The sequence below is a fragment of the Colletotrichum scovillei genome, assembly GCF_011075155.1.
Source record: "Colletotrichum scovillei strain TJNH1 chromosome Unknown Contig00006, whole genome shotgun sequence".
Lineage (NCBI taxonomy): Eukaryota > Fungi > Ascomycota > Sordariomycetes > Glomerellales > Glomerellaceae > Colletotrichum > Colletotrichum scovillei.
In genome coordinates, this window is record NW_023336264.1 from 2,622,126 (window position 1) to 2,648,659 (window position 26,534).

At 53.8% G+C, this 26,534-nt stretch overlaps 9 protein-coding genes across 9 annotated transcripts; 5 read left to right on the top strand and 4 right to left on the bottom strand.

The window, feature by feature from the left end:
* Nucleotides 1–222: 222 nt before the first annotated feature.
* HER10_EVM0003963 (multicopper oxidase) lies at nucleotides 223–2,743 on the bottom strand. The gene is made up of 4 exons (XM_035473623.1): nucleotides 1,917–2,743; nucleotides 1,148–1,863; nucleotides 444–1,094; nucleotides 223–378 (listed from the first exon to the last, which is right to left on the bottom strand). The coding sequence occupies exons 1-4, from the start codon at nucleotides 2,274–2,276 to the stop codon at nucleotides 303–305; spliced, it is 1,803 nt and encodes a 600-aa protein (XP_035332449.1). The 5' UTR covers nucleotides 2,277–2,743; the 3' UTR covers nucleotides 223–302.
* Nucleotides 2,744–3,318: 575 nt separating this feature from the next.
* HER10_EVM0009907 (iron permease FTR1 family protein) lies at nucleotides 3,319–5,539 on the top strand. Its single transcript, XM_035479378.1, has 5 exons — nucleotides 3,319–3,832; nucleotides 3,885–4,455; nucleotides 4,522–4,633; nucleotides 4,695–4,781; nucleotides 4,845–5,539. Exons 1-5 carry the CDS (start codon nucleotides 3,808–3,810, stop codon nucleotides 5,094–5,096), a joined length of 1,047 nt encoding a protein of 348 aa, XP_035333170.1. The 5' UTR covers nucleotides 3,319–3,807; the 3' UTR covers nucleotides 5,097–5,539.
* A 169-nt stretch (nucleotides 5,540–5,708) lies between these two features.
* Nucleotides 5,709–7,395, bottom strand: HER10_EVM0005126 (L-asparaginase; the record flags this gene model as incomplete). The annotated part of the gene is made up of 7 exons (XM_035474750.1): nucleotides 5,709–5,871; nucleotides 5,967–6,119; nucleotides 6,186–6,234; nucleotides 6,349–6,548; nucleotides 6,674–6,846; nucleotides 6,902–7,196; nucleotides 7,262–7,395. 7 exons carry the CDS (start codon nucleotides 7,393–7,395, stop codon nucleotides 5,709–5,711), a joined length of 1,167 nt encoding a protein of 388 aa, XP_035332587.1.
* A 1,872-nt stretch (nucleotides 7,396–9,267) lies between these two features.
* Nucleotides 9,268–10,009, bottom strand: HER10_EVM0009605 (uncharacterized protein; the record flags this gene model as incomplete). Its single annotated transcript, XM_035479090.1, has 2 exons — nucleotides 9,268–9,365; nucleotides 9,508–10,009. The coding sequence occupies 2 exons, from the start codon at nucleotides 10,007–10,009 to the stop codon at nucleotides 9,268–9,270; spliced, it is 600 nt and encodes a 199-aa protein (XP_035333134.1).
* A 1,479-nt stretch (nucleotides 10,010–11,488) lies between these two features.
* On the top strand, nucleotides 11,489–13,644 carry HER10_EVM0010950 (major facilitator superfamily transporter). Its single transcript, XM_035480394.1, has 4 exons — nucleotides 11,489–12,034; nucleotides 12,092–12,125; nucleotides 12,190–12,772; nucleotides 12,832–13,644. The coding sequence occupies exons 1-4, from the start codon at nucleotides 11,851–11,853 to the stop codon at nucleotides 13,381–13,383; spliced, it is 1,353 nt and encodes a 450-aa protein (XP_035333309.1). The 5' UTR covers nucleotides 11,489–11,850; the 3' UTR covers nucleotides 13,384–13,644.
* A 1,558-nt stretch (nucleotides 13,645–15,202) lies between these two features.
* HER10_EVM0009282 (tyrosinase central domain-containing protein) lies at nucleotides 15,203–16,738 on the top strand (the record flags this gene model as incomplete). The annotated part of the gene is made up of 6 exons (XM_035478773.1): nucleotides 15,203–15,426; nucleotides 15,486–15,648; nucleotides 15,709–15,784; nucleotides 15,845–16,321; nucleotides 16,384–16,499; nucleotides 16,583–16,738. The coding sequence occupies 6 exons, from the start codon at nucleotides 15,203–15,205 to the stop codon at nucleotides 16,736–16,738; spliced, it is 1,212 nt and encodes a 403-aa protein (XP_035333094.1).
* A 1,103-nt stretch (nucleotides 16,739–17,841) lies between these two features.
* On the top strand, nucleotides 17,842–20,180 carry HER10_EVM0008415 (carboxylesterase; the record flags this gene model as incomplete). The annotated part of the gene is made up of 4 exons (XM_035477938.1): nucleotides 17,842–18,075; nucleotides 18,136–18,385; nucleotides 18,459–18,568; nucleotides 18,627–20,180. The coding sequence occupies 4 exons, from the start codon at nucleotides 17,842–17,844 to the stop codon at nucleotides 20,178–20,180; spliced, it is 2,148 nt and encodes a 715-aa protein (XP_035332995.1).
* Nucleotides 20,181–20,306: 126 nt separating this feature from the next.
* HER10_EVM0010394 (aminotransferase class I and II) lies at nucleotides 20,307–22,111 on the bottom strand (the record flags this gene model as incomplete). Its single annotated transcript, XM_035479854.1, has 2 exons — nucleotides 20,896–22,111; nucleotides 20,307–20,836 (listed from the first exon to the last, which is right to left on the bottom strand). Exons 1-2 carry the CDS (start codon nucleotides 21,809–21,811, stop codon nucleotides 20,307–20,309), a joined length of 1,446 nt encoding a protein of 481 aa, XP_035333238.1. The 5' UTR covers nucleotides 21,812–22,111.
* Nucleotides 22,112–22,361: 250 nt separating this feature from the next.
* HER10_EVM0009515 (onanonoxo-7-onima-8-eninoihtemlysoneda) lies at nucleotides 22,362–25,192 on the top strand (the record flags this gene model as incomplete). The annotated part of the gene is made up of 4 exons (XM_035479001.1): nucleotides 22,362–22,723; nucleotides 22,857–22,953; nucleotides 23,008–24,332; nucleotides 24,400–25,192. The coding sequence occupies exons 1-4, from the start codon at nucleotides 22,536–22,538 to the stop codon at nucleotides 25,190–25,192; spliced, it is 2,403 nt and encodes an 800-aa protein (XP_035333124.1). The 5' UTR covers nucleotides 22,362–22,535.
* Between the last annotated feature and the right edge of the window lie 1,342 nt (nucleotides 25,193–26,534).

Genomic DNA, 26,534 nt, shown 5'->3' on the forward strand with positions numbered 1-26,534 from the left:
TAATGTGGTGTGTTGAGTGATGATCATTTGGCTGATATTTGAGTGCGAATTCATCGTAGACCCAATATCACTATGAAGCGATTCATGCTTAAGAAAGGTGAATATGGCCAAGATAGGGCCAGTATACGTTGACTCCAGCTTGAGTCAAGGGCGCACGATGAGACATGTCTCTTTGTATATTCGGATTGATAAATGTAAACTCAAATTCATTTCTTCATATATGGCGGTGTACATATATGTTTGTTCATGTATGACAGGTATTTATATGCACGTATATATAATTTTGTTCGCTCAGATGAAGTTTAATCATCTCGGTTTCCCGCATCGGAACCAGAGTCCTCGACACTCGACTGCTTGTCAGATTCCAAGACACCGTACCTAGTCTCGACGTTAGCACACCTTCCAACAAAGGGGAAGTTCTGGTCGTAGGGGAAAAGACATACCATGAAATAACAGCCAGACCCATAAACGCAGCCACGCAGCTGAAAAACATGGCAACGTAGCCCTTGGGCGTGAAACCCTCAGGCAAAGGTCCCACAGGCCTATTCTCGCCAGTAAGATCCAGCACGTCCTTGGTGTTACCCGCCGCGTTACCCTTGGTCGGCACCCCAGCGGCGCGGCACACCTCAAGGTGGTCCTTTGGCACTTCCAACCCCTGAAGGACATCAGGCGCTTCGATAATAGTCGCAATGAGCCCCTGGTCCATGTGCCACTCGATATGGCAGTGGAAGAGCCACACGCCCGGGTTGTTCGCCTTGAAGCGGATGACAAAGTTGCCGTTGCCCTCGACGATGAGGGTGTCGCGGCGGACCGGGTAGCGGGGGAAACTGACGTCGCTGTCGTTGGAGAACGCGCCGGCGTCTTCCTCGGAGCGGTGGACGACCTGGAACTGGTGGCCGTGGAGATGGAAGGGGTGCTTGCCGTCGTCTTCGTTGTTGAGGACGATTTCAATGATTTCGTTGTGCTTGAGGACGTGGGCGATGGAGTTTGTGCCGTAGACGCGGGGGTTCGCTGCGTTGTCGGCGCCGACGGTGAGGGCGCTGTAAAGGGAGGGGACCTTGGGGAGGACGTAGGTTTTGTCGTTGAAGAAGGCGCTATAGGGTTGTTAGTGGTACTTTTGCTTGGTATAGAATTGTCGTGGACCTACTAGTTTGCGCCATCGGCGAGGTTATCCATCTTGACGGAGAGCTCGAAGGAGTAGTCGACCTTGTCGTAAATCTCCTGCTTGTCATAGGGAACCAGCTCAAAGTCGTCAAAGGGGTCGAACTCGTCGACGGTGGCGGGTTCAGGCAGGGGCTTCTTGTCGTCGTAGACGAGCCAGCCCGTAACGTTCGAGTCCTGTCCATCAGGGATGACATCAAAGAGCTCCTCGTCCATGGAGCCCACAATGGCAAAGTTCTCCGAGGCGTCCTTCTTGGTGGTCAGGAGCACGCTGTAGCGCTGGGCGGGGGCGATGTAGAGCATCTCGGCCTCGGCCTCGTCGGTCCAGACGCCGTCGACCTCGACGACGCGCAGGGTGTGGCCCTCGAACCAGATGTACTGGGAGGCGAAAGCGCCAATGTTGACCATGCGGATCAGGTAGGTCTTGCCCGGCTGGACCTTGACCTGGAGGTTCTGGGTGTCGTTGAGGAGGGCGGCGTTGGGGACGGGCTCGGCGCCAGTAGGGTTCTCGACGCTGATGAGCTCCTTGATGAGGGTGCGTGTGGACTGGTGGTACCAGTCGGAGAGAGTCAGGACGAGCTCCTCGTCATACTTTCCTTCGTAGGGACCCTTGGGGTCGTGGATCAGGAGAGGGCCGCGGAGACCCTCGGGGTAGGTTCCGTCGTTGTGGGCGTGGTACCAGTAGATGCCGACTTGATCAAACTGCAGATGGCATGAGTATAGGCTTGTGTAAAGAGTCTATAAGGAGAGCTTACCTTGAAATCATAGGTGAATGAGGAACCAGGGGGAATGGCGCACTGGGTGACGCCAACGGCGCCGTCCATGTGGTTGGTGCCATTCTGGAACAGGCCGTGGAAGTGAAGACTGGTGCTCGCGTTGCCGAGGTGGTTGTGGACGGTGAGAACGAGCCTGTCGCCCTTTGTTGCCTCGATGAGAGGCAGAGGCCACTGGCCGTTTACGCCAATGGTTGGCTTATCGAAGGCGCCGTCGGGATTGGAGAGAACCCATTCAATGTTCCAGTCGAGCTCGATGGTCTTTGCCAGGGCAGATGATATGAGAAGCGTGAGGGCGGCGACGCGGGCCAAGACGGCCGATGTTGAGGATGAGAAGGCCATGGTGGCCGGGGTTGCTTCCGGTGTGGTAGTCCGACCTTATTCAGTGTACTTGTTCGGTAGTGGTGGTGGATGAGGTGCCCTTTTGGCGCGGCTCAAAATGCCCTCACAACTCTCAACTCAACTCTGGTCGGCAATGGAACAAATGATGCCTCACTCAGGTTGATATGTCTCGCACGGGCGTCCAGATGCGCGAGAGGTGGTCGTGATTCATAGACTCGCTGGAAAAATCCCACAAAAAAAAGCTTCTACGAACCGGGCCGAGCGCGGAGGAACATTGGACGTCCGAGACTTTTTGATAGCGGGCGGCGGCAATCGAGGGAGGGAGGGGTGGGCAGCTGTACTCCGCAGTGTATAACTGCACGGAATATACACCAGACGCGAGGGCTCGGAGAAAAGAGCAAGTGGAAGCGAGGAGGAGGGGAAACTCGCAGGTGAGGAGGGGAGTGAAAGATGAGTTATTACTTGACTGCGTGGTTGGGGGAGTGAATGTGAGGACTGAAGTGAGAGTGAATGTGAGAGTGAGAATGAAAGTGAGACACACGTGAAAAAGGTTCGTGTCGCCTGATTGAAAATTGCACAAACGAATGGATTGAAATCTTGGCGATCTGATAAGGAAAAGCCGCCGTTGCCTGCCTGGTCCTTCCCTGAAGAGTACCCGCTATTTGGTGGGGGGACTGCCTGAAGTGTGCCGCCGGTGGGCGGATCCAAGGGGAGGTACTCCGTTCTGGGGGGGTTTATCTGATCCTGAGGATCGAACACGACCACTACAGCAGTGTTACAGCGTGGTGCCCCCCTGGGTGAAGCCTGTCAGAGATGCGCCAGCACTGACGCCAGCGCACCCGTTCCCATGGCCAGGTGGCTCAGTCAGCAGGCAAACCCCCCCGAGGACCCCTGCCCCACTCACATCACCGCACTCTTTGTGCCAAAAGAACCTAAGACTCGGCTTTACGACGCCAGCCGAGATCGCTGGCGCGATAGACGACGGTGAAAATCGGCGGGGGACTAAACTGGCAGAGAAAAAACTCGGAATCCGCACTCTCACGCGACACCTTCACCTCGGCGCCCCGAAGCCACCACTTCACCTCTCCCTCCGTCTCGTTGATCCTTCGCCTAAGCCCCGCGTGCCCGTCCCGTGTGCATGTCATTGCTGGGTATTGTCAGTGCCAGCCGTGTCTGTTTCTTTCTCGGCAGAGCCGCTTAATCCTGCCTCAAATCCATTCTCGGTCACGTCCCCTCATCCCACCTCATCGTCGCCCGATATTCAACACCACCACCATCATCACATATTGCGGCTCTCAATCCTGCAATGCCCTTGAGACGTGAAGCAGCGCCATAACCTCGCCTTCGTCTTTCATTTCACTGAAGAATATCGCTATTGCTTCTACACACTTAAGCGCTGCAGCCGCATCCTAAGCGCAGCCGCGCCTCATTTTCACTGGGACATTATCTCTCATCTCATTCCACACCAAGTCGCCACTCATCTCAACCTTGCTCACACACTCAACGAGCACATCACAAACACAAACTCACAATGGAGGACCTATTCTCACTCCCTAGTATGTAGCCTCATACATCCATACTTTTCATCATCCGCTCACAAAAACACAGTCTTCTTCATCACCTTCCGCGAGTCCCTCGAAACCGCCATCATCGTCTCCGTCCTCCTCGCCTTCATCAAGCGCACCCTCGCCACCAAAGATGACCCCGTCCTCCACCAAAAGATGGTCAAACAGGTCTGGCTCGGCACCGCCGCCGGCCTCGTCACCTGCGTCGTCATCGCCATGGCCATCATCAGCGGCATCCACTCCCTCGGCGCGGAACAGTTCGCCGCCGCAGAGAGCATCTGGGAGGGCATCTTTTCCCTCGGCGCCTCCCTCATCATCACCGCCATGGGCGCCGTCCTCCTGCGCGTCACCAAGCTGCAGGACAAGTGGCGCGTGAAGCTGAGCAAGGCCCTGAACGCGAGCGAGTCCCACTCTGGTCCCTTCCGCGACCGCTTGAAGTACCTCGGCGAGAAGTACGCCCTGTTCTTGTTGCCGTTCATCACCGTCCTGCGTGAGGGCTTCGAGGGCGTGCTCTTCATTGCTGGTGTTGGCGTCAGCGAGACTGCTGCGTCTATTGCCATTTCGTCTATTCTCGGTCTTGCGCTCGGTGCCTTTGTTGGCTACTTTATCTACAAGTGAGTTCATCGTGGTGAATCTTGACGTTGCCACACGCAACACCTACTGACTGCTTGTCTAAAAAGGGGTTCCAAGACGGCGCCGATCCAAATCTTCCTCATCGTTTCCACCTGCTTCCTGTACCTCATCGCCGCCGGTCTCTTCTCCAAGGGCGTCTGGCACTTTGAGCAGAACGAGGTGAGCAGCCCCCCATTCCCAATCACAGTCCCAGGCTCAATACTAACGCACACCCCTAAAGTGGAACAAAATCGTCGGAGGTGACGCAGCAGAACTCGGCTCCGGCCCCGGCTCCTACGACGTCCGCAGAAGCGTTTGGCACGTCAACGTAAGTCCCCCTGACCTCCTCAATCGTTACCGTCAGCATACCAGATCCTAACAAAATACGCAGTGCTGCAACCCCGACCTCAACGGAGGCGGCTTCTGGGGCATCTTCAACGCCGTCCTCGGCTGGCAGAACTCGGCCACCGTCGGCTCCGTCGTCTCCTACAACCTCTACTGGGTCGCCGTCGCCGCGGGCTTCTTCGCCATGATTTGCAACGAGAAGGGCTACTGGCCGTTCGCCGGCAGCAAGGCCAAGAAGCTCGCCGACGAGCACGAGGGCGATGACCAGGAGCCGCTTCTTAGCAGGCCCGCTCGGTAAGTTTTCCGACTCGATTCGGCCCCTCGGCGGACGAGAGTTGCGAGACTTCTGAGGGAGTTTCGCAATTCCCAATGATGTACCGAAAGAGGAGATGTGACTCCCACAGGCGACTTAGTATTTTGGATCATGTACAAAGTGGTGAAGCTCCGAAAGCGCCTTGATTTAAGAAAAAAATTGGAGAAGATAGTTATTATCGTTGCTATATATTGTATATACGACTACTTATGTATCCAAACCTGCAAGTGTTGATGACTTGGCCTTGACCTGACATTTTCTCTTTAGATTACTTTCATTTGGATTAGATGCGTCTTCCAATTCAGCCAACAGACCCAAGCTGGCCTGATGCGTATGCATTCCACCAAATAACTTCTTCCCGGCACTATATTCATAGACGGCAGGTGATTGTGAAGAATAATGTAATGATAGCGCTGTGATTTCCCCCCATCTTCTTCTTTCTTTCGTCCTCCTGTCCTTGGCTCAACTACAATGATGTGCCACATTCAGGGCCATATATTGTGACACCGTTTGTCTTTTTTCCTGTATCATTACTGTATCATCATATGTCGGAGGTCACTCGACCATACCATCTCTTTCACCATTGAACATGTTGCTTCAGCTAGAGTAATAGAACTTTTGGTTCGCAGGGGTATCATAGATAGCCCTCCTCAAAGGACTCTCGAACAAGCCCCGGATCGCATCAATATCATACCCGGCATCGATAGCGAGCTGCAGCATGATGCGCGCCTGTTCGCCGCCGAGGTAACTCGAGTAGATCCTAATTGTCGCCCGTGTCAGCGAATATTCGAGAGCTTCCTTTCCAGCAAACGCAGGGTTGGCTTAATGATTGAGAGACAAGGAGATTTCACGTACAGCGGCCCGGGAAAGGGACTCGGAACGCCGGTGCCGGTGACGGGTCGCGCGACGGCAATGGTGGGTATCCCCCGCTGCTCCAGCAGATCCGCGGCTGCGGCTCGGGCGCTGGGACTCACGGCTGCCGCGCCGGGTCCGAGGATCACTAAGCCCCTGACGGCGCGGCATTAGCTCAGGTTCTTGTTCGTTTCAGCGATGTTTGCTCCGAGACCAACTTACTTTGCGCCGTTGGCGACGGCAGAGTACATCAACGAAGCATCAAATCCCTCTGCGAACTCAAGTGTCAACTTCCTTTTTTCTCCTTGTACTAGACCACTAACACCCCTTTCCTATCGCGTAGAAAAAAGTGATCAGATTAACTCGTTTTGGAAAGGAAACTTACGATGACCGTAAACAATAATCACAGAAGGCAACTCCGTCACTCCCGAGACATCAAAATAAGGCCGCCCCGTCGGATACGCCGCGTCGAAGAAGTAATATGGCTGGCCCGCGAGAAAAGCCCCGAGGTTCCCCTGCTCGAGGGCCTTGAATGTGTCTGGTGTGTTTGCGTTGACTTTGGTGGAGTAGTAGATTGAGGTGATTCTATTTTTTGGTGCTTTTGTCAATTGACATTGCTTTCACTCTCCGATTGTCTGCTCTTTTCCACCTCTCCCCACTGGTAAGGCACTATGTGATGGGTCTGATGAAACTACGTGAGAAAACTTTACCTGTCATTAAAGGCGATGAGACCCCCTCGATCACGCGAAGAAGGCGAAGCAGCAGCCGCAACAGCCTGGTAGAAATTCGCGTGCCCATCAGGCGAAACATACGTATCAGGTCTCATGGATCCCGTGGCGACGAACGGCTTGGAGCAATTAAACGTCAAATCCACGCCGAAAGCCTAGCAATCTTCTCATCAGCCAAGCTTTTCAACAACCTAGTCATAAATCACTTACCGTCTCTTCCAGGGTATTCGTCCCATGAAACATAATCGCACCAGCGACATCACTCCCCTCGGCACAAATCTGCGAGTTAGCAAGCTGGCTGATGTTGAGATACAACGACGAATTCAACCCCGCGCTGCCGCCGGGGACATCGAGTTCCACGACGGCGAGCTGCGCGACCTCGAGGACCTCGGAGACGTTTCCGATGAGGTCATAGGGCGTCGGGGAGGCGCCGGCGCCGTAGGCTATGTTATCTAGGCGACTGTAGTTTGAGGCGGAGAGAATTGTGCCGCCTGCGCTGTAGATGCTGTGTACGTTTGGGGTTAGTTGTGTGCTTATGGGAGTGCTTGTGAGGGTTGGTGGAGGACTTACATCACTTTTGGGAGGGATGAATCTGTTGTTATCCAGTCTAGATCCCACGCGTTTGTCGATGAAGATCTGGTGATTGGAGAGGCGGACGTGACCGCGGCCAAGGCCAGCGCCGTGGTGAGGAAGTTGGCGAGCATTGTTGTCGGGAAAGCAGGCTACGATGTATCACGACTGTCACTGAAAATTGAGACTGATGCCTGGGAGGAATCTTCGTTATGATAGACGAGCTAATAGCTACTTTATACTCCTCAGGCCCGGTTGAGATATTACTCTGCGCCGTCTCCATGATTGCGTGGTTTGGTGGAGGATCCTGCAAGGCATGCATCATTCCAAGCGATTGGCCTCTGGATGTTTGAAACCCTTAAAATTGCCAATCATGAGGCTCTGCACGACGGAATCGGCCAAGTTCTGTCAGTAAACTCGTGATCTTATCTCGGCTGCTGTCGCCGACGGCTGACTCTGTAGTACCGGGATCACCGGTGGGAGGACTTGGCAGATAGACTGATACTGAGAACCAGATCTGCTTTTTCTCTTCTCTCTTCGCAATTATACACATGTAGTCGAAAGATATACAGAACCTTGACTAACGGTATCAGTACCCATGTCGGGGACATCAGCCGGCTGCAGATATGCTTATCCTGGAAGAGCATCGGGCGCCGTCCGGGTGGCGTCATGTTGCGGGGTAGCGCGGGGTCCTGACAGCGGGTGCACCAGACGCCTGGATCCCGCGGGAAAGCTCCGAAGACTTCGAGTTCACGGCGGATTACATATTGCACGTTTCAAATTATTGATTTCTAGTAGGAACAATATGTCTCTTGGTTTCTCTCACTGGCTTTCATACAGAGTTATTCATTTTTCGTTGATGCAGCGGCGGTGAGCATGCAAAGATGCAACCGATGCTCAAACCGCAGCTGGACCAGACAAATTGCTCATAAACATGGCGCCAGCAACCTCAAAGCGTAAAGACATCTCTAAGCTCACTTGTGGTATAACGACAATCATTCGAGCAAAACGAATCTGCTATTCGCTAGCATCAAGTACAATCTACTACACAAAATAACGCTTCAAAACATGGATCATACTTTCGTAACCGCCCCTTCGAAACCTTCAAGCAGCACCGCTCTTCTTCTTCTCAGCCTCACTCGCAGCTCCGAAACCCAGCGCCTTGTTCAGGAGAGTATCCACCGTGGACGATAGTTCTCCCTTTGGCTTGCCCTTGCTGCGAGTACCACCGGCGCTCTCGCCGCTGCTTCGATTCGTTCCTCCCGAGCTGTTCGTGTCTTTGGTCTCCTCGGAGAGATTTCTGTTTAGTCTGACCACCATTTGTCAGCATGGCAAGTTTTGAAAATCTCCTTCTCTCTGCCTTGCACTACTAAAGGGTTGGTTTACTGTGTCTCATTGTGTTGCTCCATCTTCGCTGCTGCGGGTGCTGGCGCTGGAACTTGCTTGATGGCGGGTGGTGATTGTTTGACAGAAGTAGCTCGAGCGTGTCCACCGGCCCACGGATCGGTCTGTATGAAATTTGCGAGGGAGTCGGGCATCTTAATGCTCACTGCCTTCATGAAAAGCGTATCCATTGTGACGTATATTGAGATGTTTGACAGCTTCTTGATATTCGCGACGAGTGGCGGAATAACTGGACACGGGTCCCGTAACTACGTAGCACTAGTATAAGTGGTCATGCCCGGGCCATCATCCCCTTTTAAACTCCTCATGAGAATTGCATTCAATTGTACGTCATTCAGGGTCCGATGTACGCTGATCCGACAATGGCACCACCATCGGGCTGAGAACAGGGATATATAGAGTATCGGGCTGTCTGGGGATTCTGACCGTACCAGGGATATCGCAGTTGCGCTTCGTCACGCGCCATATCACCAACGTGAGCTGTCAACTATATCCTTATCTCGCAGATAATCTGCTCCATGAGTCCGTAAGACCCAGCCATCTTTGGAAGTTCACATGGCTCATCGTGGCCGTCGTCCCGCAACAAGCTGCTCGGCTCTTCATCAAGAGGCTGGGTCGTCGTTATCACCCTTTCCCCCTTTATACTCGTAAATGAGGCAGCCGACTTTCTTCCTTCCACCAACACCGCCGTTGCCTTTACCTGCATGATAGAAACGAAAGGGCGTCAGCAACGTATTATAATCCGTAATCATAAGCAAGATAGACTGGAAACAGCCTTGGCAAAATGCCCAAATCGCAGATTACCACGACAATCGGGAGTGCCCAAAATAAAGAAAACTCACACTCATAATGCGTAGACCCCATGATCTCATAACACCCCGGCGTCCACACGGGGCCCCCCTCCTCCCCCAACGGGCGCCGCACGCTCTGTTTCCCGACGGTGACCCTGCAGCCCGCCTCCCACCAAACTCTAAAGTCATGGTTGACGCCGTGCCAGTCCCGGTACCGCCAGCTCGCGTTGCGGGCCAGGCGGCCGTCGCCGTCGTGGTAGGCGGGGTTCGTCGGGTCGTCGCTCGCGTCGAGGACCTGCGTCGTGTCGTAGCGCTCCTGGCAGAACTTGTAGACGCCCTCGAAGAAGAATTTGGGCTCAATGTCGGCGTGGCCGCGGAAGTCGGCTTCGTCGTGACATTGGACTGGGTGCATTTCGGGTTCGCGGACGGGGGTGAAGTAGGATCGTGGGGCGATGTTGGGGGTGGAGGTGTAGTCGGTGACGGGAACTGGGTTATCTAGGAGGCTCGTGGTCAAGGTATGTGTAAGAAGAAGGTAAAGACTGATAGAAGGCATGGTTTATTCGGCGCTCAAAAGAGTGATGCAGGACGTTGATACATGAGAACTATAATCTACAGTTGGGAGAACCGAAGAGCTCTTCATGTTGGTCTACCTTGCCGGACGTCGTACTTTGTGGTTTATATGAGCATAAAGGCAGACTGTCTTGGGAAATTGACGAAAAGGGTTCGTTCTTGAAGCGAAGGGAGCGTCTGGCTCACCAATGGAGCTCGTGATACGACTTCATAGTATCGCCTACATTAAATGGGCACTTGGTGGAGCGCAAGAGTCGTTTGCGACACCCTACGCAAGTCCCAGTCCGGCCACGATAGAGAGCCGTTGAAAGACTCAGCGACTTGAGCCAAGGCTGTCTGCTGAAGTCCGGATTGGATCTCCTTGTTCTCGGTTCCTTGACGTTCTCGCCCTTTCGTGACACCATGCGTCGCCCATACCACCCTCTTACACGAGGTGTAACTCTCACTGGTGCAAATTGATGAGTGAGAAGCTCTGGATTGGAAGGCTAAAGGCCAACACGGACTCGAATGCGGCTTCCCCTACAGTCTTGGCGCAACTACTCAGTTCTGTTTATCCCTTTGCAGCATGAAAATGCCCATGAACTTTACGGTCCATCCGACTTGGGGTGTGAACGCCCTCACTTCATACGATATCCTTCACCAAAATTATCAACTAGTGAGTCGCATCACGAGGTATGCTGCCTGCGACTCAGTAATCATGAAATCATCAGACTGCACGATATGAGCGACAACTCACTAGCCAAGGTGGCATGTGCTGAAATCTCATCTTCAATGTATCACCTCTCGGGCGGGGGTCGTCTCATCTTTGCTGATGATGTACCCCTAAACGTCATCTTGTGAGCTTTCTTCTCATCTCAAAATTACAGCGACTCATCATGGGAGCTATGACTCTTCAGTGGAAACATCGCTGGACATGTGACCAGATCACCTTAGGTAATTGGAACAGAGAAATGTAAGCTGCTATTACCTCGGCCATCGACGACATGAAGTTGAAGTAAGATGCATCTCCGCGGAGGGAGCGACCGTGTTAGTCAGCTTGCGGCTATGTGAGCAAAGATACTTGCGAGCATCCAGTTCATTACAGTCGTTTACCATTTTTCTGCCCTGGAAACAAGTTAATTACTTGCATCATGCAATGATAAACATCGGAAACTTGAACCAACTCTAATCAGATCCGAGATAATAGATGTAGTCGAATCTCAAGGCTCGTACGAAGTTGCGCAACTGTTGTCCAACTAACAACCAAAAGACAACCGATTCTACTAGTTCGGAAGAGATCGCGGGGGGCGGGAAGATCCCCGGTACTTCCGCCGCATTTCCGACAAAGCTGGCTCAATATCCCAGCAACTCATCGGCATCCTGGTTGGCTCGCCGTGCGGTTCCGGTCCAAAGGGCGCCCAAGGGCGTGTGAAATTTGCTCCTTAGATTGAATAAATCAATCACAGAGCGGTGCCAATTGTAGTTCCTAATGACTAATTGTCAAGTTTCAACTTCTTATTGCCGCCTCTAAGTAATGGTTTCGCGGGGCGCTGCTATTTATTTACCCTTACCACACACACCGCCTAACCTCGGCAAAGACTGAGTGACGAACTAGGGACTTTTGCCCATGAGTCAAAGGAGAAAAGGGATTTTAGTTGTAAGCGCGAAAGCGCGAGGAAACTGGTTCAAACAGAGTCTTTAAGCTGCGCGCTCCCCGCCATGACTAGCATACGGGAATGAAAAGCCGCTTATTCCCAGGACACAACACTCACGATCAACGTCCATCCAGGTCTATGACGCCACCCTCTCGACAGCAGAACGCATGTCGCCCAACAACAGACTGTGATGATGGATAGCAGCATAGAAAAGGAGACGAGGTCCGACTCGTCGCGGAACGAAGGTGGTCTCGTAGGAGAAGAGACGCACCGGACAGGGAGCCGCGTCGGGCGCGTGCTGAGCCGCATCGCGTCAGCGCCCACTGCGGATCCCGGGCCGCCGCCTGACGGGGGATACAATGCTTGGATGGCCGGTAAGAATGAGATGCTGCCTTTGCTGAAGGAGTGGAGCTGACGGGCGGTTGTCATAGTACTGAGCGCGCACTTCATCTTTATGGATACATGGTGAGTGAGACCACAGCGCAACGGGACCTTCAAGATTAAGTGGTTGACATGACGGGCAATGCAGGGGCTTCGTCAATTCTTTCGGCGTCTTTCAGACATATTACGTCCAGCAGCTGAAGAGACCACCATCAGACATCTCATGGATCGGATCCTTCCAAGTCTTCCTGCTCTTCTTCATCGGCGCATTCTCAGGCCGTTTCACTGATGCAGGGTACTTTCGCCATCTGTATTTCTCCGGCTGTTTTCTCATCCTGCTTGGCATTTTCGCTACGTCTTGGTGCACGCAGTACTGGCAGATCTTCCTCTCGCACGGCGTCTGCGTAGGTCTGGGCTTCGGTCTGGTGTTTTGCCCGTCCCTAGCGACGCTATCAACTTACTTTGACAAGAGAAGGGCCATCGCTATCGGCATGGCGGCCGTGGGAAGCGCGTCTGGTGGCTTGGTATTTCCGAGTACGGTTCGACAGTTGCTGCCGCAGGTCGGGTTTCCATGGGCCATGCGCACACTTGGTTTTATACAGCTTGCGACGCTGACTGTTGGGTTCATCTTCCTGAAGCCGCGCATACCACCGCGCAAAGCGAGCAAGATGGTGGATTTGGCGTCGTTCAAGGAACTGGAGTATACCTTCTACACTGCCGGGGGGTTCTTTGTAAGTCCACCTTTCGCCTGTTGAAACTGAACGTCGCGCGCTGACTCGACCATGTCAAGTCCTTCATGGGGGTGTACTTTGCCTTCTACTACCTGGCCTCTTTCAGTCGTGACGAGCTCGACTTCTCGTACACGGACTCGCTGAATCTCCTGCTGGTTCTGAACGGCATCGGCTTCATCGGCCGTCTAGGCCCAAATTTCCTCGCTGACAAGATCGGCACAATCACCGTCTTCACACCCATGGCTCTGATCTCGGGACTCTTGACCTACTGCTGGATCGCCGTCAAGTCCCCATCGGGGCTCTACGTCTGGACCATCTTCTTTGGCATCGCGGGTAACGCCATCCAGGCGCTTTTCCCGGCTGGCGTCAGCGCCTTGACGACGGACCCTAGCAAGCAAGGGACGCGCATCGGGATGGTCTTTACGATTGTTGCGTTTGCGGTGCTCACTGGCAATCCAATCGCCGGTGCCATCATCTCTGCTACCGGCGGCCGATACCTCGGCGCCCAGGCTTTTGCTGGCAGCTGCCTGATGTTGGGGACATTCTTCTTGACCTTGGCGCGAATAGTCAAGACGAAAAAGATTGGCAAAGGCTGGTTTGTCAAGGTCTGAGCTTCCTCGTTGGTAATGGTGGAGGTAAGAAAGAGGAGGCTGTACAATATTATATAAAGCTGAGTGTATATATCCAGTTATCATACCCCATACTCGTATGCTGGCAAAGATTCTCACGCAATTTAAGTCGTATCTGTTACGACGGCTGTTTCTTCGCTAGAATGTAACAGACCGAACCCGAGAGAGGGCGCGGCTGACTGATCCCAATTTCCTGAGCTAGCTTTCACTTTATAAGCCAATTTGAATAACAATCTTTAACAGAGTTGCATTGCAAGCTGACATTACCTTGCGATTCGGCGACACGTGATAGAATGCTTAGTCGACTTGGCAGGGGCTCGAAAGAAGTGACCCTTTCCGTTTAGGAAAACAGTTAATTGGGCAGCGCTTGGCTCGTCACTTTGACAGGCGTAGATAATGCTACATAGTCGTCTTGGGTTGGAGTAGGCGCCGTGGTGCCGGTAGCCGCGTTCCCGGCAAGAACAAGGTTCAGGGCCCCGATAGCATTCTTGATAAACATCACGCCACTGTCAATTTGAGACTGAACGAATATTTTAGGAAGGTTACATATAGTGACCAAGCAATAATTAACCGCTTGGGTCGTGCGGGTGTCAGCTAAACTGCACGTGGCTCACAGGATCGCACGCAAGGTTTGAGATGCTTAGAGAACGATTAGTAGGCTAGAGGTAAAGTGTATCGTCACTACGGAGTTGTAAAGACTATGATCGTCATCATGATGCATTTTGGTAAGCTTTGTTACTCACTTGGAAAGATGCCCTGCGCAGCTGGACCACACTTTTCGGAGGAATTCAAGCATGTTGATTGCCTCATCTGAATCATTTCAACAACTGCCGAGGCCGGATCCGCCCAAGCTTGATGGATTTGTTGAAATCTGACTCGTCAGAGCTCCACCCCGCCTTGGTGGAAGGACACCGATACCAACAACAACCATGAACAAGAACAGCGCATTTCTTGATTCAAATCAAACGGGAGCCGGACAAATTCCAGCACCTAAGTGGTGCCCGTGATGATCAAGATCCACGTGCCCGGAGCCGATTATCTGTTTGTGGAGAGAGCATCGTCCACCATGGTCACGTAGCCCAGTTTTGTCATTGCTGACACGACGCCACAGAGGAAGGGATGTTGTCGACTCTTTAGTCTCCTCGCACCCAGTGCGTGGGCCGAAATGTGGCAATGCTAAATTTAACTTTAATGTTGATAGCCGATATAGATTAAAAGTCCCATCTCTATTCCAACCCCGATTGGCCACGCCAACATCTTGGCTCTAGAGCTGCCCCGTTTGGAACAACGGCGCTCTGGAAGCCTGCAAAGGCGGGTGTCATGCAACGTGGGTGCGTGGTTCGGACCAACTTTTTTGATGGATATTCGTTCCTGTTTGAGAAGTGTGAACCTAGCGAATAGTTCACCCGATCCCATTGCATCCCATCTACTTGGAACCGCAGAAGCTTGGTAAGGGTGTATTCTATGGATCTTGTTGCCGGCCTCGACCAATATGCTACACACGATAGCCTCCCTCAAAGATGGATAAACGGCCCTAACCGAGAGCAACTATCCCTGAGAATATCGGCTCCGATGGGTAATCTAGAAAAGGAATACCTATTCTCTCCGAGTCTCCACGGCAGCCTGCCGCCTTTAAATATTCTCCTTCTGCCCTACATGTTCAGTAAACATATAATCTATGATGGCCGGCTTCAAGTTCCGCGGGAAGATCTAGTTGCTCAAAAAAGCTTAAGGATTGTGGTCTCGAACGCTGTTCATCCGGTTAAAGTTGCTATTACGGTAACATCCAGTAACAGACGTCATGGCCGTCCTTAAGCACTGCGTCTGGCTCCTCTTTGCCGCCGGCAACGCTGCCCTTACCTCTGCCAAGACCACAACCCACAACTTTACGCAGACGGCGATTGACAACGGCGATGCCCTTACCCAGCTCTCAGCGCAGGCTCTCGAGGCCTCAAAGGCGCTGAACCAACGGATGGGTATCAACTCGACCTGCACGCCCGACAAGCTGCGCGTACGGAAAGAATGGTGAGTTATGTATGATGACCCCGTTCCTTGATCACGGCGTGCTGATATTGGGTCTTCAGGAGAACGATTCCTGCCGAAGAGCGCAAAGCGTATGTCGCTGCGGTCAAGTGCCTTCAGTCTTCCCCCAATCTGTTGAACGCCACGGAGCTTCCGTCTGCAAAGTCATTATACGACGACTTTGTCCTGACACATCTCAACCAGACTGGAAGGATTCACATTACGGTATGTCAATACGGGTACTACCCAAACCTTCAATGGGACTGACTGAGTGGGACGATCTAGGCGAACTTCCTCCTTTGGCACAGATACTTCACATGGACGTATGAGGAAAACCTCCGCAACGTCTGCGGCTACACCGGTTAGCACTTCTCGATTCATCCACAGGGTAAAGACTCAAATCTAATTGCCCGCGTAACAGGAACGTTCCCCTACTGGGAATGGGGTTTCGACGTTGAAGACCCAGCTAAGTCGCCGGTCTTCGACGGCTCGGAGACCTCCATGGGAAGCAACGGCGCAGCTATCGAGCACGAGGGCATGCACCTCCTCCAGAGCTTCACCAACACTACCATCATCCTCGAGCCCGGTTCGGGCGGTGGTTGCGTCGAGACCGGACCCTTCTCCGACATGGTCGTCCACGTCGGGCCCCGGCTGCTGTGGCAGTACGGCACCACGACGCCGCTGACCGTCGACAAGCCGACCGATGACCACCCTCGCTGCCTGAAGCGTGACCTCAACAAGCACATTGCTGCCCGATACTCTTCGCTACGCAATACCACTGAGTTGATCCTCGGTAACGACAACATTGAGTGGTTCCAGGCGGTTATGCAGGGTGATGACAGGTATACGCCCGGCAGCGAGGTCGGCATTCACGGGGGAGGCCACTACACGATAGGAGGTAAGTTTTAAAAAGACTTTTGTGCACATCTTGACTTCGACGGCAACTAACTTTGCGTAAAGGCGACCCCGGCGCGGATCCCTTCATCTCTCCCGGCGAGCCCGCCTTCTTCCTGCACCACGCCCAAATCGACCGCGTCTACTGGATCTGGCAGATGCTTGACTTTGCCAACAGACAGGTACGTCAGAAACCCGATGAAAGAAGCCTTGCAGTCTTACGTGTATCCTAATTGAGAAAATACTAACTATTGCTGTTCTGAAGGACATCTTTGGCACCAGGACATTGCAAAACAACCCGCCGAGTGCCAACGCCACTTTGGATGATCTTATCGACATTTCTCCCATTGGCGGATCGGCCAAGCTCAGAGACCTGATGAACACTGTCGGAGGATCTCCGTTCTGCTATGTCTATGAGTAAAAAGTGAGTTCGCGCTATGAGCAAATACCTCCCAAGCAACTTACATCTCTGTATCATCTTCTATTGTACATAATTCAGCTGTAAATAGCACTCCTGTACAACTATCTGGTCACGTTGAATATACAGACTACAGTCTCGTTACACCAATTGTCGTTGATACTGTCATGCTAACAGATTGGATGGTTCACGCCGAACGGCCGGTTGGTGCCGAAAGATCGGAATGGCACACCCAACGGATAGCGACTGCAACCTCGGCCGTCACAACTGCAACCTGTGTGGATAGGAGATTGCGGCGTCATGGGTTCAGATATCACTTACCAGTCAGTCGGCAAGACAAATGATACGACGTTTCCTAAAGCGGTCTAGGAGAGCATGCAGAGTCAAGAGTGGCTGACACGATGAGAGAAAAGCATCTCGTCTTATTCGATCCCACTGAAACCCTCTGCCAAGGAGCGTTCATCTTATGAATCTTGTCATCCTAAAGAGTATGCATCTGAGCAGCATGGATGATGCGATGGCGTGAAAAGGGGAAACAGGGTAATGTTGCGACGAAAAACTCTAAATGTGCGGATGATACCCCAGCCGCGGAGGATGGCCGCGGCAGTTTAAAGGGCTCAGTTAAACCTGCCATGATAAAGAGGGGTGCTTTCTTCTGCCCTCGGCTACGGAGAATGGGATCCCTGCCTGTGGATCATATGTCCATCTTGAAATCTTTGCTCCGAATAGAGTTCGTTGTTCTGGAACACGACATTCGCGACAAGATCGCTTCAAAGACCCGGTTCTGAAACCCCCGCACCCAAACTCCAAACCTGCGGACAGCCCGGAGAAGCTTTTAAAAGCCCACGAAGCTGGCAAGCCGGGTGCAGAAGATGGCCCTCGAGTCAACAAAATACTCCGGTCTGGTTTCGGTTTCGGGGCTGTCAGTCTGGTCTGGTCTAATTCAAGTTCAGTCTCTATAACCCTATAACAGATGACAAGACCGCTCAGTCTCTTTCTTCGGATGATGGTCGAATTCTCTCCTTGGCTGTGATTAGTTATTGGCGATGATTGTGTCTAGTTTGTCCCTATTATCATTTTAATCTAAGTCTGTCACTTCTGTAATAATGCCTTCCCTAACCAAATCCCTCGTTTCTCTTCTTTCGGCCGCAATCATCGGCCAGGTCCAGGCGGTTGACCCGCTTGTAGACCTTGGCTACACCAAACTCCAAGGAGTCGCCGAGCAGGGCGGTGCGACTCGCTGGCTGGGCGTCCGGTTTGCTGCGCCGCCGGTGGGCCAGCTCCGGTTCGCGGCACCGGTTGATCCCCCGAACACGACTGATGTTGTCGATGCTTCGAACGTAAGATATCTTCAAGTGAGCTTGGTGGAATTAGCTTCGCTTTGCTAACACGTCTTTCAGTTCCGCCCGATATGTCTGGCCCGAAGTGCCTCCGACTTCACCATGAAGCCGAACAAGCGCTTCACGACGGACGAAGACTGTCTCTATGTTAACGTCTTTGCGCCATCGAACGCGACACCGGAGTCCAAGTTGCCCGTCATGTACTTCATCCAAGGCGGCGGGTTCCAGTCTCTTTCCAACGCCAACTTCAACGGCAGTGATCTGGCCAGGTTTGGAAACATGCTGGTCGTTCAGGTGAACTATAGAGTTGGTATGTGATTGAATGATGATACATGTCGCACCGCATCATGAACTCGCAGAGCAGAGGCTAATATTAGCTACAGGGCCCTATGGTTTCTTGCAGAGCAAGGAGGTAGAGGCTGGCGCGAGTATGAACAACGGCCTCAAGGACCAGATCCAAGGGCTGAAATGGCTGAAGCAACACGCCGCTGCTGTGAGCTTTCTTAAAAAACCTCTCGTTTTCGCACTCTTTGCTGACTGACCTTGAAAAGTTCGGAGGAAACCCCGATCAGATGGTTGCCGTAGGCGACTCCGCCGGCGCGACCTCAGTAGCCATGCTTCTCGCGGCCTTTGGAGACAACGACCCGGGTCTCATCAAGGGAGCCATTATGGAATCCGTCTCCGTCGCTACCGTCCGCACCCTCGAGCAAGGTCAAGAACAGTACAACTGCCTAACCAACGCCACCGGTTGCAACAAGCAAGCCGACTCCCTCGCCTGTCTCCGCGGCCTCAACGCGACGGCCCTGCAGACGGAGGACTGCCAGTTCAACCCCAACCTCGACGGCGACCTCGTCAAGGCTCCGACGCTGCAACGCTTCGCCGAGGGAAAATATCTCAAGGTTCCCACCATCGCGGGAACATGCACCGACGAGGGGACCAAGAACGTGCCCCAAAAGACCGACACCGTCGAGGAGGCCTTCAAGAACATGAACAACCAGGCCACGCAGTCCCTTAGCAACGCCTCCCTCGCCCTCCTCAAGGAAACCTACCTCGACAAGCCGCAGCCCGTCTTCCCCAACTCAGGCAAGCTTTGGCGCCAGCTCGCGACCGCCCACGGCGACTACAGGGCGCACTGCATTACCAAGATCTTCCAGGACGCCATGGCTCGCGACGGCGTGACGACTTTCAACTACCGCTACGGGCCCCTCGATGACGAGCAAGAGGCTCAAGGCTTCGGCGCCTATCACACCGTCGAGCTCAACGGCGTCTTTGGTCCCAACAACACGGACGGCGCCCCGCCAAAGAGCTACTCGACTACTAACGCGCCCATCGTGCCGCTGACGCAGGCCTACTGGGCCAGCTTCGTCCGCAGCCTCGACCCCAACGCCGCCAAGATCCAGGCGGGGATGCCGCAGTGGGCGGCGTGGACCGTCGACGGAAAGCAGAGGCTGCTGTTCCAGAATAATACGGGCACGATGGAGGGCATGCCCGCGGCGCAACAGGATAACTGCGCCATGTTGGCGCCCATGATTACCTTCATTGAGACGCCTGCAACGGATGCGCAGAAGGCGTCTGTGAACCTGCAAAAGGTGTCTGGGGCTACAGCACCGCCGGCTGGGCAGCCTGCCAAGGCTCCAGCTGCTGGTAGTGGTGTTAGCATGAATATGGGTGAGTCAATGTCTGGCAAGCAGATGGAGATGGAGTCAGAGCATGGGAACAAACGCAATGGCACCAAACACGGCGGAGGAGAGGGCGGCGGCAAAGGTGGTGGTAAGGACAAAGGCAAAGGTAAGGGCATGGGACACAAGAATGGTACGAGCCCTGATGCCCCGAAGCATGGAGGAGGAGAAGGAGGTGGCAAGGGCGGCGGTAAGGGCGGTGGTAAGGGACGCAAGAACGAGACGATGCCAACGCCTGGAGGAGGTGGAGGTGGAGGTGGAGGTAAGGGAGGAGGCAGAGGAGGTATGGGAGGCAGAAACGGGACCAACTCTACTCCTCCTACTGCACCTCCTCGGGTTGGTTCTGCTTCTAGCATGGGGTACGGAATCACTGGAGTGCTGTCAGCTACGGTGGTGGTATGTCTCGGGCAGTTCCTTTTGGCTTAAGCTTGCAGAAGCAAAGTCGAGATACGGCCGTCCATGGAGAGAGAATTATCAATATTACAATTTTCAATGCCCGGAGCTGTGCTTTTGACTCGCCACCAGAATCTATGCTTAACCTTTCCATCTATTCTAAAGCCGCGACTTTGGCGGTCCAGGTTGTCCTACCAGAGCATTGTCAAAGAATTGCCCTTGATGCGTCGGCTGAGCAACCAGCCAACCCTCAATGGCAGACACCAAACCTTCCAACTCCTCGATAGAGTTTTCGGCATGGAGGCAGATCCTCACGCGCTCGCTTCCCACCGGGACAGTAGGCGCAACAATCGGCCTCAGCATGAATCCCCGCTTCTGGCAGTGCTGTGCCAGGCCCCGAGGATCCGATGTGAAGAGTGGTATGATGGGCGATCTAGGCTTCCCAGGCGCCAGGTGCATCAGGTTTCTATCAGGCCGGTGACGTTCCAGCATTTCTAGCAAAAGTTCGTTTGTCTGGTTGATGAGGGACCAGAGGTGGCGAAGGAGTGGTTCAGAGTGACCGTTTGCGATGAAGTCGTACGCCGTCTTGATACTTGCCAGAGATGTGAAGGGCATGGCGGTAGTGTAGATGAGACTCCGGGCGTAGTTGATGAGATATGACCGAGTGATGTGGGAGCACAAGATGATTGCTGTTTCAGAGTAAGCTTCAAGCATAGGAAGAACCCAGACTGTAAGATATTGAACATACCTCCTGAGCAACTCATCGCCTTGCCAAACGTGTGTACCCGAGCCCACACCCGATCCTCAAGACCAAGCTGACAAACGAGTCCTCGCCCTCTTGGCCCAAGAAGCCCAGTCGAATGGGCCTCATCAACAATAACCAGGCCGTTGCCGCGGGGAAGCAGCCGTTCAACACACTCAACCACTTTCTTGAGCGGCGCCACGTCCCCATCCATGCTGTAAATCCCCTCGACAGCAATAAAGACGCGTTTCCGCCCCTCGCGTACCAGACGGCCTTCCTCGCCATCGGTCAACCTGGACAGGACCTCGCTCAAGCTCTGTGGCCACTGCTGCTGAGCGTCTGCGGGGTCCACCGCGTTGTGCGCAAAAGCAATCTTCTTCTCCGCTCGGCTCAGCTTCATGCCATCGTGGACACTGGCGTGGATGAGCTCGTCATAGACGATGATGTCGCCCGGTTGAGGGGCACAGCTGAAGAGCCCGACGTTAGCGTCAAAGCCCGAGTTGAAGAGCAGGCCGGCCGGGCCGCGGTGGAAGGCTGCGATATCTCTCTCGAGGGATTCTGCGAGGGACACGTTGCCGTCTAGTAAGCGTGAACCACCAGAGCCCAGAAGAGATGCGCCGTGAGTTTTGCCATTGCCTTTGCCATTGCCGTTGCCATTGAGCTTGGTAATGGCACTGCCATCTCCAGCATCAATCGTTCGGGATGGGAACGGTGACTGTGACGGGGACGGCTCGAGGTGGGCCTTGATCCGGGACAGGTACCGAGCCTGAACCTCGGGGTGGGTCGACAGAGAGAGGTAGGCGTTGGATGAAAAGTCGGCGCTGCCGGCCGGAACGAGGGTTAGCCGCCGGAGCTGGCTCTTTGACTCTCGGCGGGCCAGGAGTGCCGCAAAGACCTTGTCCAGACGGTCGCTCGCCGGCATAGTTGAGATGAGCTGTGGTTGTCGGATACTTCCCGAGAGACTTTCCAATAAGAGTCGTTGGATGTATCTACGGAGTAATAGGTGAAGGGGGGAACCACATCAAACCTCGGCACTGGGACTATGGAGTATGGAGCTGTCTGCGGTCCGGCGTAGAGAAACAAACGAACTCTCAACGAGTGAATTTCAAACCCCTGGCCCTGGCCCTGAAGATCTCTCTCAAAGTCCCGCATAGCCGAAAAGCGACGCGAGATGCAAGATCCATGCAAGGACGAACCCGCCCCTGGCCGCGCGCCGAGCCACCGATGGCACCGTTGAGTAAAGCTCAAAAAACAGCGCCGTTGAAAATTAAAAAAGGATAACACTAAAACCAACAGAAGCTCAACAACTTTGGCCTTTGATAGCCGCTTGGCCCCAGTCTCTCGGCACAACAAATGCCGCAGCGCTAGAACAGGTACGGTAGTATTACGGATACTTTACCCCGCCTGTTCTAACTTCTGTGTCCTCTTCGGTCATTCCCCCCAGCTCCCTTGTAAACCTGGGGTGTTAGTAATAGGCATTGTGTGTGACTCGTTGGGTCTCTAGTTGGGGTTCGAAGTGCATGCTCTGACATCAAGTGAGCAAACAGCCAGTTACGTTTCCAACGAAATCAACCAATTGCTCTTTGCTCTTCGCTCTTGAGGTTTTCATTCCACATGGGAGCTTGAACCAGCTCCAAAAGACCTCAATGGCACCCGTCGGTGCTCTGCTCTGGCGTTCGCTCAGGACATACCAAATATATGGCGCCAACACCGATGTCGGCAAGACGGTCTTCGCCTCGGCCCTCTGCAACGCGGCCCGCAACTTCTGGCCGCAGGACAAGACGGCTTTCTTGAAACCCGTTTCTACGGGTCCGGCCACAGAAGCCGACGATAGGTGTACGCTGCAGTCAACTCCACTATCCTTATGATCTCTTACTCATGAGCTAACACGGGCGAAAACAGAAACACAAACTCGTTCGGATTCAATTCCACTCTTTGGCCTTGCTAATTCTGTTTCCCTTCCCCAGTCATATCTCAAGGTTTGCGCCCGGCATCGCGAAGAAGACGCTGTTTCAGTTTGAGATTCCAGCAAGTCCACATCTGGCCGCTGCAGCCTCGGACCAGGTAAGCAGTCAATCGTCTCACTCTTTGTCACCGTACTAATCAAGCCACTGAAAGCCTACCCCATCAGATAATGAAGTACTAAAAGGTATCTACAATTACTCATCCAGCCGAGCGGCCGGTGGGCCGGGCTGGCTCTTCATCGAAACCGCCGGTGGTGTCCACTCCCCGGCTCCGTCCGGCACCCCGCAGGCCGACCTCTACGCCCCGCTCCGAGCTCCGGTCATCTTCATCGGCGACGCCAAACTCGGCGGTATCTCCCAAACCATTTCGGCCTTTGAGTCCCTCAAGCTTCGAGGCTATGATGTCGAAAGCATTTTACTCTTCCGAGATGGGTACTATCAGAACGATACGTATTTGACCGACTACTTCCGTCGTGGGCACGGCATCCCCGTCACCGCCGTAGACCAGCCGCCCGCTCGCGCGCAAGACGAGCAGGCAGACGCAAAAGCAATGTCTCGTTATTACACCGAATTGTCATCAAGCGCAGCCATCAAGGATACCTTGGACCACTTACACGCCCGCCACCTCGCCCGGATCGCCCGTCTGGAAACTATGTCTCGCGACGCACACGAGATCATCTGGTACCCCTTCACACAGCACAAGGGCCTGACACCGGACAAGATCACGGCAATTGACTCGGCCCACGGCGACAACTTCCAAACCCTCGTCCCACAAAGCCAACAACAACCTGGTGACCAAGCCCTTCTGCAGCCATCCTTTGACGGGTCCTCGTCCTGGTGGACGCAGGGCCTAGGCCACGCCAACCCGAAACTCACCCTCGCAGCATCCTACGCCGCCGGCCGCTACGGTCACGTAATGTTCGCTTCCGCCGTCCACGAGCCCGCCTTGGCCCTAGCCCAGACGCTGCTTCAGGGCCTGCAGAACCCCCGCCTCTCCCGCGTCTTCTACTCGGACAACGGCAGCACGGGCATGGAAGTCGCCGTCAAGATGGGCCTACGCGCCGCGCGGGTGCGTTACTCCTGGGAAGCTAGCGACAAACTCGAGATCCTGGGCCTCAGGGGCAGCTACCACGGCGACACTATGGGCGCGATGGACTCGACCGAGCCGTCAGTTTTCAACGAGAAGGTGGAGTGGTATGACGGCAAGGGGTTCTGGTTCGAGTACCCTTCCGTGATGTGCAAGGACGGCAAGTGGCAGGTTCGGGTTCCCGGTGTCCTAAAGGAGGAGCTGGGTGCTGGCCAAGAGTTTGGGAGCTTGTCTGCGGTGTTTGACGTCGCTGGTAGGGAAAAGACAGGAGAGTCGCAGGTGTATGAGGAGTACATCGTTAGCGTCTTGCGTCGTCTCCGGGAGCAGGGGCGCAAGTTTGGTGCTTTGGTTATGGAGCCTGTTATTCTTGGAGCGGGAGGCATGATTATGGCGTAAGTACAAGACAGCTTCGACGCCGTGTGAAGTCGACGACTTTTGCTAACTGATCTCCAAACGCAGCGACCCCCTTTTCCAGAGCACTCTCGTCAAGGTTGTCCGACAGCACCCCGAGCTCTTCGGAACGGTAACGCAATCTCCTTCAGCGGTAGACGACAACACTTGGACAGGCCTTCCGGTAGTCTTTGACGAAGTCTTTACTGGCCTCACCCGTCTAGGCCGCTTCTCCGCCGCGTCCTTCCTCGGCGTCGACCCGGACGTCGTCTGCAACGCTAAGCTGCTCACGGGCGGCCTCGTGCCTCTCTGCACCACGTCAGCCTCCGACAGCATCTTCCGAGCCTTTGAGAGCGACGAGAAGAGCGACGCGCTGCTCCATGGTCACAGCTATACCGCGCATGCGGTTGGATGTCAAGTTGCCCTCGAGTCCCTGCGAGAGCTCCAGAGAATCGACCGCGACGGGGAGTGGAACTGGGCCAAGACCAATGGGTGGGAGGCGTCAGCGACGGTAGACTCTGCTACTCAGGTAGAATCTAGCAGCTCGGCTGAGGCGTGGTCCGTCTGGTCTCAGTCTTTTGTTGACTGGGTTTCGAAGCAGGCTGATCGGGTGGACGGTGTATGGGCTTTGGGATCTGTTCTCGCTATTCATTTGCAGGATAGTGAGGGTGCTGGATACTCGAGCAATGCGGCCGCGAACCTTCAAAGTGCTCTGCTTCAGGGGGAGCACGGCACTGAAGGCGGAAGATGGAACGTCCACAGCAGAGTTCTTGGGAATGTTCTCTACGTGATGACGAGCCAGACGACGAAGCAGGAGGATATCGAGAGGCTAGAGAGTTTGTTGCGGAAGTCTCTTGTCTGAATACAGAGATGCACTATGAATGAGGTAGATATGTAATCTATAACACTAGAAATCTGGCAACAGCCCTGGAGCCATCTGTAACAGCTTGTTCCTTGATCTAGTGACTTGATATTACAGGCGCAGGTACCTCGTGTCTGCCTCCATTATGTCCTCCTTGATACGATGTATCTACAGACATATAATCTTGTCTTTGCAATACCTCCCTAGAGCTTGTATGCAGTGGTGTTCCACCGGGATGCACCAGTTGCCCCATCCCCGAATATTTAGACGCCGTCATTGGCGGATTTGGTGTGCTTCTCCCCTTCCACGGTCCACAAGTACAGCATCTAGATCTATTGTCAGAGAAATTTGGGCCACTGCTGTATCTACGAAGGCTGTTTGAGCAAAGACACTTACATAACACTAACGATGAAGAGGAGACCGACACATCCGCAGCCAACGCTTACACCTACCCTCTGCTCATTTGTAAGATCTTGGAACGTCAGTGCAAATTTTGATACAAGTTACGCTGATAGAAAATAGTATTACCTTGCATTATGCCGCTTCCGGGCGGCGGTGCTGGGGGCTTGTCTGATGCAGAAGGGGTTGCTTCTGGAGGTGGGCTGTACGAAGAAGGAGGTGTGCCTGCCGTGGGACTGCCTGTTGGAGTACTACCCGGTGGAGGTGCGCCTGGATCTGGTCTTTTGGTAGATGTAATAGTTAAAATCGAAGAAAACGATGTCGGCGGAGCTTCGGATGGTTGTATTGTTGGCCCGATGGTAGAAGAAGTGAAAGACGCAGAAAAGGACGCCTCAGTCGAGGGTGCGAGACTAGAGCTTGTCCCTGAGGTTCTTTGAGTGCTCGTAGCTGTTGTTGGCCTGGGATCTAACTGCGTCTTCAACGGTGATGTGGCGCACGAGAATGCCGTCTGCTTGCCTCCAGGCCAGGTGAGTGTTGCGCAGAAACGGTCGGTTCCCGTGCTATAGAGATCATGTTAGAAGAGCTCTGTGCATCACACTGGCGTTTACATATCTATAAGAAGTGCATATAGCAACTTACCATAGCAAAGTACCTGAGTTCGCTGATGTGGGCTTCTCCGACTCAGGGAAGCATGTATTGTAAATTGAACAGCTCTGGCCTTTCTCATCGCAGCACCCGATGAAGTTGTCCTGGTTGGTCCTGCAAGAGCCGTTATTTGGGCATGTGAATGGCTTGTCTGGACAAAACTCAGCTAAGTGATCCCAAAACATCATTTGTACAATATCTACTTACTCGCAACGTAGCCGCAAATGTTCGGGTCTCGCAATTGTCTGCCGAGAATGGCCCCGGATTGAATCGTGGCGGCAGTCATCGTCATGTTTGC